The sequence below is a fragment of the Alosa alosa genome, chromosome 7, assembly GCF_017589495.1.
Source record: "Alosa alosa isolate M-15738 ecotype Scorff River chromosome 7, AALO_Geno_1.1, whole genome shotgun sequence".
NCBI classification, from domain to species: domain Eukaryota; kingdom Metazoa; phylum Chordata; class Actinopteri; order Clupeiformes; family Clupeidae; genus Alosa; species Alosa alosa.
Window position 1 is genome coordinate 30,411,271 of NC_063195.1, and position 12,299 is coordinate 30,423,569.

General features: G+C 42.7%; 1 protein-coding gene across 1 annotated transcript; it reads left to right on the forward strand.

Annotated features, from left to right (window-relative positions):
- The first annotated feature begins 728 nt into the window (after positions 1–728).
- On the forward strand, positions 729–11,253 carry LOC125297967 (beta-2-glycoprotein 1-like). The gene is made up of 8 exons (XM_048248567.1): positions 729–872; positions 1,058–1,234; positions 1,612–1,708; positions 1,932–2,008; positions 2,192–2,380; positions 7,692–7,871; positions 10,594–10,791; positions 11,075–11,253. The coding sequence occupies exons 1-8, from the start codon at positions 803–805 to the stop codon at positions 11,140–11,142; spliced, it is 1,056 nt and encodes a 351-aa protein (XP_048104524.1). The 5' UTR covers positions 729–802; the 3' UTR covers positions 11,143–11,253.
- Positions 11,254–12,299: the final 1,046 nt, after the last annotated feature.

The window sequence follows — 12,299 nt, forward strand, 5'->3', positions numbered from 1 at the left end:
TGCTCCAACAACTCCTCTGTACATTTCATAGAGGACACAGGGTGAACTAATGGCAAAAAATGAAGTTACTGAAGTTACAAGTTACTCTTCAACTCTGAGTCAATTTGCTTTTGTTGTGACCTTTATCCTTTGGACCACCGGTAACGTCAAGATGCTGTGGACGGACAGCCTGACACCAAATAGCCTTAAACTCAGCCTCAGTCCGCGATTGTCTTAAACTTATCACTCTGTGATTGTCCAATGATCTTACTGGGCCAGTTTTCTGTTTGTGGATTATAGTCCTTGACAATAAGAAAACTTCACATCTTCATTGGGAAAAGCTTTTATTCTTGGACAAAGGCTTAGTCCATGTATAGGACTGGCCAATTGTCACCAATACTACCTTTGATAACAATAGAGAGACCAGTTATGAATAAATTTCTTGAATTTCCCCTGGGGAATAAATAAAGTATCTATCTATCTATCTATCTATCTAAATTGTTTCTAACCAAGCATTTCTGCCCCAATTTACATTTGTACTTTAACACACAGTTTAAGGATTCATAAGTAAGAGTGATGCATCATTTGGAACTAAACTGTCAGTTGTAAAAATCCTTTTTGGTCGGTTTGCTTTTCGAGAGTTTACAGGAAGAAGGGGACTACTGACGAGCAGCCTGTTGTGGAAACAATTTGGTCATGCCGTGTCATCCAGCCTTATCTGGGCTCTGTGCAAACTACAAATACGAACAGAGTGAAGTAACTCTTAGTGCTTACCGTCAGCTGCCGATCACACTCTGCTCCTCTCACCTCTGTCTCGTTCAAAATGAGTCTTCGAGTTACTTTACTGCTTCTCTTTGAATTGTCCCTTTACGCCGCTGTTTCATCAAAGAAAGGTAAATCTCTATCTATTGTGTTGTGTTTAATTGGGGTTGTTTTCGTATATTTTGCTGTACAACGATCAACTTGTAATGTTTTATTTCTATTTCCTTTCGCTCAGTAGAGTGCATGGCTTCTTTTTGTTTTGGATCATGCATGAATGAAGACCTTGCAAATGTTTATTTGAGTGTGTGTGTTTCAGTGTGTGGGCGCCCCACTGTCTCGGGTGAGGTGGAGGTGGAGGCCCTCCAGAGGGTGTATGAGCCCGGGGAGGAGGCTGTGCTCTCCTGTGCACCCGGCTACGTCCGTGCTGGTGGCTCCCGTGTCATTATCTGCACCAGAGACGGGGACTGGGGAAAAGTCAGCCTCAAATGTGCACGTGAGTCAGCAGAGAGATTGTAGAAGAGAGATGTACTGTAGGATCCAGTCAGTGTTGATTTGTATCTGAAACCAAGGAGGAACTTTGAGATAAGACTGCACTTCACTTTCTCTTCACGTGTTTTGTGAAGTGTTTTGAGTACATCCACAGAGAATGGCACTCAGACAAACATACAGTGAAGATAATATGTAATAATACGTCTTTATTGCTATTCACAAAGAGAGAAAGCAGACCAAAACAAATGTCTACTGTAGATGTTTGAACTCACTCATGTAAAAAGGTCTTTGTTATATAGTTTTAGCAATACTTTGTTTTATAGTTTAAATTATTTCCTTTTGTAATCACACATCTGAATGATTTTGTAACTCTATTTGCAGCAAAAAGCTGTCCCCCACTTAACGATCCAACACATGGAACGGCTGAGTTCATAAACATTGTGTACAAGAGCACCATCAACTACACCTGTGATGAGGGGTAGGTAAACTATCTTTAGGTTTGCGGTGAATTCTAATCACAAAAGAACTTATATCCATAGCAGTCCTCTAGTTTTCTACCCCCCCCCCCTTAAATGTACAGTCTGCTATGTCAATTATGATTCTACACTTTCTGGAAATTACTTCAGGAAATTACTGTGGCACAAGACGCTACTGCATCTGCCTCTTATGTTTGGACCTAAACCGCCTGTTCTGTTCTGCAGGTATATTCTAAACGGAACAACTAACAGTACCTGTATGCATGATGGAAAATGGAGTCATCCTCCTCCAGTTTGTGAACGTAAGATTTATTCTCTCAAAGAATACAATTTCTCAATTAAAAAAAAGAATAGAGTCCTGCTGATTTGTCATATTTTGTTTTCAAAACACACCACAGTCCACCACTACATTTGTCATCAGTCATCTCCATGCCGTAACGATGTTTGCTCTATGTGACGTGGAAAGCATCTCTCTTCCTTCTCAGCTGTTACCTGTGGCCTGGCCCCAATCCCCATCTATGGCAAAATCGTTTATGACAAAAAGCCAGTTGGGGACATTGTTACATTTGGATTCGGGGGGCGATACGAGTGTCTGCCCCCTCTTGCACTCTTTGGCAACGAGAAAGCCTCCTGCACTGCCCATGGCAACTGGACAGTGCCTCCAGAATGTCGAAGTAAGTGAAAACAACTGCTGAAGGTTTGTATGCTTTTGTGTTGTATACCAGCTCATCATGGTGTACACCATCATTTGTTTCAAGGTTGTTTAACCCAATATTGAAAGGCATGCATATAATATCTCTAAAAGGTGTTCGAAGCACAGTTCTGGACAACAGAGTATGTTAATTCAATATAAAGGTATTAAAGGAATTATCCGGAGTAAAATGCACTTTAGATCGATTTACGGATGATTGGGAGTACATACGTTGAGTTGACATCCAAATCATGTCATTCGGATGTGTTTTGAGAAAGTTAGATGTTACCGTTTTTAGTCAAAGCTCGTTAGCGTGGAAGTGAGAAGGGCATATTATTTTGCCGCTACAAAACACTATTTTTATACCTCTTCTACAGTTCCAAACAACATTGCACTTACGTGGTAGTGAGTAGAGGGTCCCTAAAGCCAAACCGAAGTATCCCGAGGTCTTTATGTGGTCGGATAGAGAGTCCAGAATGAATTTCATCAAGCCAGTACCTTTCCGGAAATGTTGCCATCTTTGCTGCCATCCAAGTGTGCTCTGGAAATTCACAATTTCGTCGCCGTTCAGTATTTCTTTTGAAATTGAAATGAAGTTGTATGGACTGGACTTTTTTTTTTTTTTTAAACAGCGACGAAATGTGAATTTCCAGAGCACACTTGGCAATCGAGATGGCAACATTTCCGGAAAGGTACTGGCCCTTCTCACTTCCACGCTAACGAGCTTTGACTAAAAACGGTAACATCTAACTTTCTCAAAACACATCCGAATGACATGATTTGGATGTCAACTCAACGTATGTACTCCCAATCATCCGTAAATCGATCTAAAGTGCATTTTACTCCGGATAATTCCTTTAAATGTAAAGACTGACTGTTAGGAAGTCATGGGCCCGGCTACAAGTTCGCAAGTCTAGAGAATTTGTGTTGCCCAAACTTGAGTCCTTAACCGAAGTGTGTGAGATAACGTGGTAGACAGAGTGTGAACTAATGGTGGATGGACATCAGGGATGCAGGTCATTACGCTATTTATTCATCCTTCCTTCCTGCTAGACCCTTTTTCTAATTCATTTTGTGAAGGAAACAAGGAAGGAATGTATGGATGGAGGAATCAAGGGGAGACAGAAAGGAGATGAGATGTCTTGCTCACTCATGCATCACTTTTAAGACACGTCAATTACTGATGATGAGGCAGAATCACCTCTTAAGCTAGAATAAACAGACCATTGTTACACACAAATAGCCGTGAATAGCTTACTGACTTATACCACAGCCTAAAACTATGAACATGGAGCATTCCCACTTATTGACCCTGATGGGGTAATCGAGACATGAATGAATACGCTGCATGAGCAAAACAGGCATCAACTTTTTGTTAAGGTAGTGTGGCAAGTGGTAGAGATTTTACACAATAGCTGACTACGCCACGATGGGACTTTCACCCAAAGATATAATTCAGAGATTAATATCCTTAACCCAGTAAGGCACTCAGGTTCATAGAACTGACAGAGACATGGTTCCATAAAAACAATTATTTATTTTTACACTGTAAATTCACATACACATAAAACAGGAAGAGGGCTGAGGCTTACCGGTGGGAGGGCAGTGGATAAGAATGAGTATCCGAAGGAGGCACCCAATCACACGTGCTTGGTCACACACACACACACACACACACACACACACACACACACACACACACACACACGCGGCAATGATACACTCAGTGAGAGACAAAATGTCACAGCACACAAAGATGGGAACCCATCACCACCAGGAACTGCTCCCACTTTCGGCTCTCAGCACCTAAACAGAGGGGACGGACAAGGATAACAAACAGTCACACTAAGGATCCGCAGCTTCACAGCCTCCCCTTAGTGAGGACAAAACAAATTAACAAAGATTAGTGCAAACAGAAAGACAAATCACAAACCAAAGGTCAACACTTTGGCGATCAACAGCACTAGGAGAAACGGCCTCCAGTCAAGTGTATAAGAAACAAAGAAACAGACAGACAAACGTAGGCTACAAACAACACAGACCATAACAGGATGCAACGCAGAACAGAGAAAAACAATCAATAAAATGGGGTCCGTTCGTCAAGCACCCATTCCTTCCTAACGAGCGCTATAGCACCCGAATGAGTTCCAGTGGCTTTCTAGTCCAAGGCCTCTATCGTAGTCCCACTAGCGTGAGCTACGACAAAAGCTGCAGGCCACGTAAACCCGCGGGACCAGTGGTGCCGATTAGACGGGCACATGAAGAAGTCGTAGGCTAAAAATGACGTAGGCAAAGCAGCAGAGTTCTTATCAATGTAGCCAACTGACAGCCGCTCCCCTGCTACATAGTGATCCCTGGAACACACAAAATACTCACTTAAAACGGGAACTACTTGAGTACTTCACTTCGTACAAATGGATATAACATACCCGTGGACTGCACTGGACGCACATCCAGCCAGCGGGAGGCCTATGCCGCACAGGGAGGGGGAGACTCTAACGACAAAGCACTAAGTGTGAGTAACAATATAAAAAGACTTTACCAGTAAAATAGCACAGGAAGCGTGATCATACCAGCGGCGATGGCAATTGTCAGGGCGGTAAAAAGGGGCGGGCCTTTGACGTCTGGCATAACACAATGAGGGTCCTTGAATTTAAATAGAGGCACTGTTGTACTGATTGGCTCTCTGTAGCCAGATATGGGCCACTCACGATGCCGCCACCTGTGCTTGAATGAAAAGTGGGCACTGCACCACTTCATTCTACTACAGTAGGCGTAACCATAACCATAAAGGTGTCATGGTAGTTCATGATAATTCCAGCATGTAGATGTTTTCTTGGTCTATGTAGTCATTTACTGTCACTAATAAATCACAACGATGTTGCTTTATAGTCAAAGTTGACAGACATGCAACTAAGGAACTTTTTTACCTTAGCATTTTGGGCCAATAATCACTCACTCTGACTGAAGGCGCTGCCCTGTAGGATGCACCTCTGCTTCCTCGCATATCGGCACTTTCTCCTCTGGTAGCAATTAAACAAATGGGACATCTTCGATGACGTCGAGCTTTGAACAATTTTCCGGGGCATGAGCTGGAAGAACAAGGAGAGAGGACGCATGCAAGTAGCCCAATAAAATGCAGCCCCTCTTACCTCCGAGTCCTGGACCAGTCATTGCACTCATTGTCTTCTCAGGGCGACCAGCCTGCACTCGACACTTGTATCTCCCACAATGTTTATTAAATGTAGGGAAAACCCTAAAACAAAGACAAACCGACAAAAACAGGCCCAAACACAAAGTAAAAAAATCCACCAAAGGGTAGTGATGTGCCCAATAAAGCGAGGCTTCGGAGCTTGTGTCGAGCAGAAAGGCGCGTGCCAGATGAAGCCCCGGTTCGAGGCTTGTGTCGTTCCCATAAAAATCACGTGACTGATGACAAACGTGACTGCTTCACTGATCACGTGACTGCTTCGGAATCTGATTCAAAGGCTTTGAATTGCGCGAACCAGGGCACCCGCTCTAGTGTCGGAATGAGTTGTGTTGCGTATTGCAAGAGTCAGGCAGAATTTGTGTTTCTATAGGGTAGCCCTGTTTTATATAGGATGCTTTCTCTGTTTGGGAATTTACGTTATTGTCTTTTCCATAATATCATGCACATAGAAATAAAGAAGAAATAGCCCAGGCCTAGCCTAAAGCTTTGCCATTTAGAACAATGACATTAAAACGTGTCTGCGTTGCAATCTTGTCTCAACTTCAATCATGTAATTTAAAAGCAATACAGGCTAATAATTTCTATGTAGGCCTAACAATAATGGCTGACATAATATTTTCCTTTTTTTGAAAGTTTGATTCATGAAACGTCAAAACATGTCGGGACATATAGGGTTTGGTTTAATTAGGCGCCTGGTCGTTTCCTTTTCACTCTCGTCCATAGCGTGTTGAGGTTGATAATACTTCGTCCTGGTTCAGAAGCTAAGTAGTGTCTACTGCGGTCATTAAGTGGATAGGAGACCGATTGGACCATTGACTGGGCATAACACATGATTTCACGCCTCCACGAAAACACCAATCTTCACGTGATAACGAGTGACGGGATTATGTTGCCTAATCGTATTTTATTGTATTGAATTGAGACAAACAGAAATGCAAATTTCTTGCAACACTTTTAATGTAATAAATGAGAACATTTCGAAGCTTTGGCATTGTGTTGAACGTTGTAGGCATTCTTTTCACTAGTCCGTGGCTGCGATAATTTATGCAAACCGCTAGATGTCGCTGTGTTTTCCTTGTCTTCCATGTTTCGAAGCTTCGGCACATTAGATAGATAGATAGATAGATAGATAGATAGATAGATAGATAGATAGATACTTTATTGATCCCCAGGGGAAATTCAAGAAATTATTTATCATTAGGGAAATGTGCCGAGTAGCGCTCGAGGCTTCATTTACCCATCACTACCAAAGGGTCCCAGATGCAGGCCTGTCCAACCATGCCAAACAAATTTCTCCATTAATGCTGCTTCTTGGCTTGTAGCTAGTTGGTAGCTACCAGGTAAAAGAAGCAAGCTGGTGCCCCCTTGTGGATGAGGTGTGTTTGTGAAAGTATACTATCTATCTACAGTGCAACTACCAGGCAACACATCGTAACACTGACAGAGGAAAGGACAGGCACTCCTCTTCTGCATGTATATTGACCAAAAATATAATGCATGCAAATGGATTAACGCACCTGTTTATTAAAGGCACACTATGCAGGTTTTTTAGCTTAATATGCAAGTTTTTTAGCTTAATTTAACTTCATTTACCAGCTTCAGAGTCATTGGAATGGTTATATGACTTTTTTCGGGTTGAATGGTGGCCGTCTCGTTCCGCCTAGCGCCTGTGAGCGGAAAAACCACCCTTGCAACTGTGGGCCGGCGGGTCGACGGTCTCAGTGTCAGGAAGTATAACGAGTGTAACGAATTGCTTTACTGCATTCAAATACACATACATGCCAGGCATCGGCTACAAAAAGGTAGCGATGGAGTTTCTCAGCCATTCGTCATGACAGAGCAAGCGAAAAATAAGCAAAAACCCAAAAAAACAGTAAGGAAATTGCCAATACTACATAGTTTACCTTTAAGCCTGAACATTTTAAAACAAACTGTCAGACATTTTTGGTTTTACATTGCATTTCTGCACCCAGATGTGTTTCTTAGTACTTAGTGTAGTTAGTGACGGACTAGCACCATGTACTTAGTGATGGATTGTGGTTCTTCAACATACTCCTTTAATTCCTCATCCCTTTCTTTGCAGTCGTGGTTTGCCCTGCCCCAACTGCAATACCCCACGGCTTCATCACGTTTGCAGTGAAGAGGGAACATGGCTACAAGGAGAGAGTGAAGTACGGCTGCGATGCCAACTACGTCATGGATGGAGCTCCGGAAATTGAGTGCGAGAAAACAAGCCAGTGGTCCACCAAGCCAGTGTGCCGAGGTAAGAGCTACACATATACTCATACTTACTCATCTGGCTGACACTTTCATCAAGCGACTTAAATATATGTCAATTATTACAAGGGTCAGTCTCCTCAGAGCAACTTGGGGCTAAAGGAGAATCATGTCCCCAGAGTGTAGCACTGTAGCTGTCTGGCTGCTCTAGCTCTAGTTGGCTGCAGAAACTCGAGCTAGGTAGCAATGATTTCTTTCGGGGGTTTTGTACCGTCTGTACTCAGTGACCTTGAGAAACAGATGTGAGTGCCTTACTCAAGGGCACAACAATGGCCACCAGTAATTGAACACACAACTTTTCTGGCTAGTGCATGCTAGCGCAATTCCTTCTAGCTTCACTACACTACTATCACTGCATGCATAAGAAACATTGTCCTTGCTCTTCAGCATGTTAGCCTACGTTATGTTTATGTTTGCGAACCAGTACAAATAGTGCCTGTACTGTAAACCAGTAGTTCTCAACCTGGGGGTCGGGGAATTTCTGGGAGATTATTCTTGGGGTCAATTGAGTACTAAAGCCAAAAAGTTACATTGTCCAGGCAACCGGATTTTCTGTTCTAAACAACTGAACCTAGATGGCATTTTCTATTTGGTTCGCTGTGTTCTTTCTTTGAAAACAAGAATAAGTCAATTTCAGGAGATGAAAATTAGCCTGGCCTCTGCCTGCCTGAGTACTTCCGCTCGATTTCTTTTCCCTACAGTACGTAGAGAGCGAAAAGGGCTTATGAAATCTTTGAGCAAATGTGAATAAAAGGCGCAAATAAGGTTGGAGTGAGTTATTTTAGCTCTTTCTAGTTTAGCCTATTAACAGGAGTGTCACGAACGAAGTCACAGTCAAGTAGGATGTTATATCGTCAGCTTTGTCATATCTTAATTTTGTCACTTGAAATACGAAACGTACCCAAGTCAAACTTTAGTTTAGTAGGCTACATGGTCGAGTCAAAATCGCTATTTTTCAACCACTAAGAAGGCTTGACATAACATGAAATTTTGATCGAAGCATCATCAGTGTCTCTAAACATGAACTCGAGCATTGAGAACATTGTTTGTGTACACATAGTTTACTAAAAAGAAAGATTTTGGACAACTCACTCCTTGCAAGATGGCAATATGGCAGCGAGCAGAAAAAACAAGTGAGTTGTTCAAAACCTTTCTTTTAGTAAACCCTGTGTACACCAACAATGTTCTCAATGCTCGAGTTCATGTGTACAGACACTGATGATACTTCGATCAAAGTTTCATGTTGTGTCGAGCCTCCTTAGTGTTTGAAAAATAGCGATTTTGACGCGATTGTATCAAAAAAGTAGTGGCCCTATATTCCCATTCAAAAGGTAATTTTAACTTCTGCGAAGTCAGGCTAGGTGAAAATCACTACAGATCAAAACTTTTAGCCTTTAGCTTTTAGCCTACTGTATGTATTCTTCCGGGGAATTAAAGGAAAAGCTCACGCTAGCATGAACGATAAAGTCGGTTTCCACATGCTAAAATTTCGCTTCACTCTCATTGAGAATCCATGCATTTCCACTGAATTATTTTTGGAATCTGATCCCTTATCATACCAGTTCATTCTTACTCGTTGCTCGACTTATCGTGACTAAATTCAAGATGGCTGCAAACGCTAAACTTTGTGAAGATACTGTCTGCATAAATCGTCTTGTAAGTAAACTACCAGTGCTTTTTCAAAGTTCTCAATGTCTCATTTTAAATGTCAGGGCCCTCGGAAGTCTACCAATGAAGTGTGGAGATACATTGAGCCTCGTAAATGGGTGCAAAACAGTGATTTATTTGCATGGCTAGCCCGATGCCGAAGCACCACTATTGAAAAAGCTGTTGGTAGCATCGGCTAACTAGCGCCAGATTTTGGAGTGCAGGGGACAAGCCGAGATGGGCTATGAGACATACGTTCACACTCGGTATCATGTTTCAATACACTTTAGGTCAATATCACACCGGAATTCTCCTTTAAAGAAGCACTATGCAACAATTTTAGGAAAAATTACCTTAATTATGCAGGTTGAGAGTCGTTCTGATGGGTCACTTTCTGGGTCGTTTGGTGGGTGCTTCGTCTACCCCTATCGCTGCACTGCGGAAAAAACGAATATGCAACTTTCTGGACCCGGTCTGGGTAAATACAGATGTGTCTCAGCAGAAGTATCCAATCGTGCCTCGACAATGTAGTCAGATTGTAGTTTCAAAGAAGACTGCAAAACAGTCGCCGACTTGGCTTTGTTGCTGTTGAAATTGTAAGTAGCCTACCCTTGGGTGAACTTCGTCTTTGTAATGTGGTTTGAACAATGTGTTTTCTCTACCGTTTTACTGTGAGCCCTGTATGTGTTTAGCTTGGTTTATTGATAGCTAGCTCGCTAGCTAGTGGGGATTTAGCGTAGCAGTCACTTACTACCAAAGCTGCAGGGGGAGTTGTGTAACATTGTGAAACATGCGAGCCCAAATCCGGCGAAAACCCAGAAAACAGCGAAGGAATAACCAGACCTGCATAGTGCTTCTTTAACATTGGAGCTGCTCTTCAATAGGAACGCAACCACTTGGGTTGCTGGTTTTCACTAGCCCTCCCAATAAAAATTGATAATCACTGGTGTAAACAATAGAGCCCAATTGGCCATAGACACACAGTGCTGATATACAGACCAATGCATTTTGATGCAAAACTGAGCACAGTCAATGTAAACATTTTTATATATTGACTGCAGCTCCATGCACTGTCAACGTCAAAAGAGGACGCATCTTCTACAATGCCAAAAAGATGTGGATTGAGGACTTTAAGCCAAACAGACTGCTGCACAATGAGTATGTAGTAGTCTACTGCCTGAACAAGGAGAACAAATGTGGATATCCAGTTGCAACCCAATGCATCGATGGCACTTTGAAGATCCCAGAGTGTTATGAGGGTAAGAGACAAGGACTCTAGCATTTGTCAGAAGGATTTATGTACTGTGGATATGGTACTATCATTGGATAATAGTATGAATGGATAATCTACTACTGCTGAAATAATGTTTACAAAGTTGTGTCTGTGATTTAATCCTTTCAGAATGTTTTCTATCTCAGTGGCTTCTCACCATGTAAATATATTTGATACCAAAAGATCAATCAATAATGGCCTCTCTGTCGGTGTGTGTGCGTGTGTGTTTGCATGGGTCTGCCTGTCTCTATCTATTTTTCTATCTGCAGAACCAAGCGGGACAACATATACCCTAAATTCAAAGTCACTTCCATCTGAGATCAAGATGTGTCCATAAAGGGGAAGTGGAAGAGCACAGTCCAGAGTTCTCATTGCTCTTCTATTCTATGTTCTTTATATACAATTTTGGGCGCTTCATTCACCTAATAAAAGTGTTTGAGGCTTGTTATTCACAGTTCCATATGTAATGCTTTACATCCAAAACTCTTGTCTATTACATTTTCCAATTATCCTATTATTATGACCGCCGCGCAGCGAAGTGGCGGTCAAATAGGTTTAGTCAGATTTTTTTTTTCTTTCTTTTTTTTTTTCGCATGTCCAAATTTCCGTCAAGGATTCCCGGGACACTGTAAGACCGGGGTACACGAAACTTGGTGGGCATGTAACCCCACATGGATAGCATGGAACCTCCTGTTTTTGTTTTGATCTGTAGCCCCCCCGCTGGACTGGACCCCCCGAAAGGAGGGTAGGGCAGACACAGTTTTCTGTGAATATCTCGAGAACCGTAGGGTTTAGGAGGACCATTTTTTTTTTGTATGTTGATCTCAAAGGGCCATGTCAACCCATTCCATAACCACTCATTTCATGTATAGCGCCACCTAGTTAAACACAAAAAAGTAAAAATGAGGTGTTGTAATCGCAGGTATCTGTGACCTAACATAGTCAAAACTGCACAAAATTGGAAGTGTAGGATCATTATGACACCCTCTGAATGCACGCCAAGTTTCGTGGAATTCCGTTCATTGGGGGCCTTACAATAAAATAACGTTCGGTTGCACCATTCCCCTGAGGGTAGTAGGGAGTGGTGCGGCTCTTCACGCACCCGTACAGGGCGCACAACTGTTGCATCACCTCCGACTCGAAGGCACCACCCCGGTCAGACATCAACCGTTCAGGGCAGCCGAAAACCTGAATAAAGGAACCCCATAAGGCCTTAGCGGTGGTCACTGCAGACTGGTCCCGGGTGGGTACAGCTACTGCATAGCGAGAGAACAAATCTGTAATCACAAGAATGCAAGGGTAAGTATCATCAGGTCGGCCTAAAGACAAGTAATCTAGCCCCACCAGTTCGAAAGGATATGAACAGTGAATAGACTGTAGGGGTGCCTTTCCCTCAGAACCAGCCTTACACACTGCGCACTGCACGCATTCCTGGCATGCCCAGCTGCTTGATGGTACTCCCTCCACACACCAGGGGCCTCTGCAGGTGGGACC

Excerpts from the sequence above, each read along its gene's own strand:
- LOC125297967 (XM_048248567.1), top strand. The coding sequence starts at position 803 with ATGAGTCTTCGAGTTACTTTACTGCTTCTCTTTGAATTGTCCCTTTAC. Across the intron at positions 873-1,057 it reads CGCTGTTTCATCAAAGAAAG|TGTGTGGGCGCCCCACTGTC; the intron begins GTAAATCTCTAT and ends TGTGTGTTTCAG. Across the intron at positions 1,235-1,611 it reads AGTCAGCCTCAAATGTGCAC|CAAAAAGCTGTCCCCCACTT; the intron begins GTGAGTCAGCAG and ends CTCTATTTGCAG.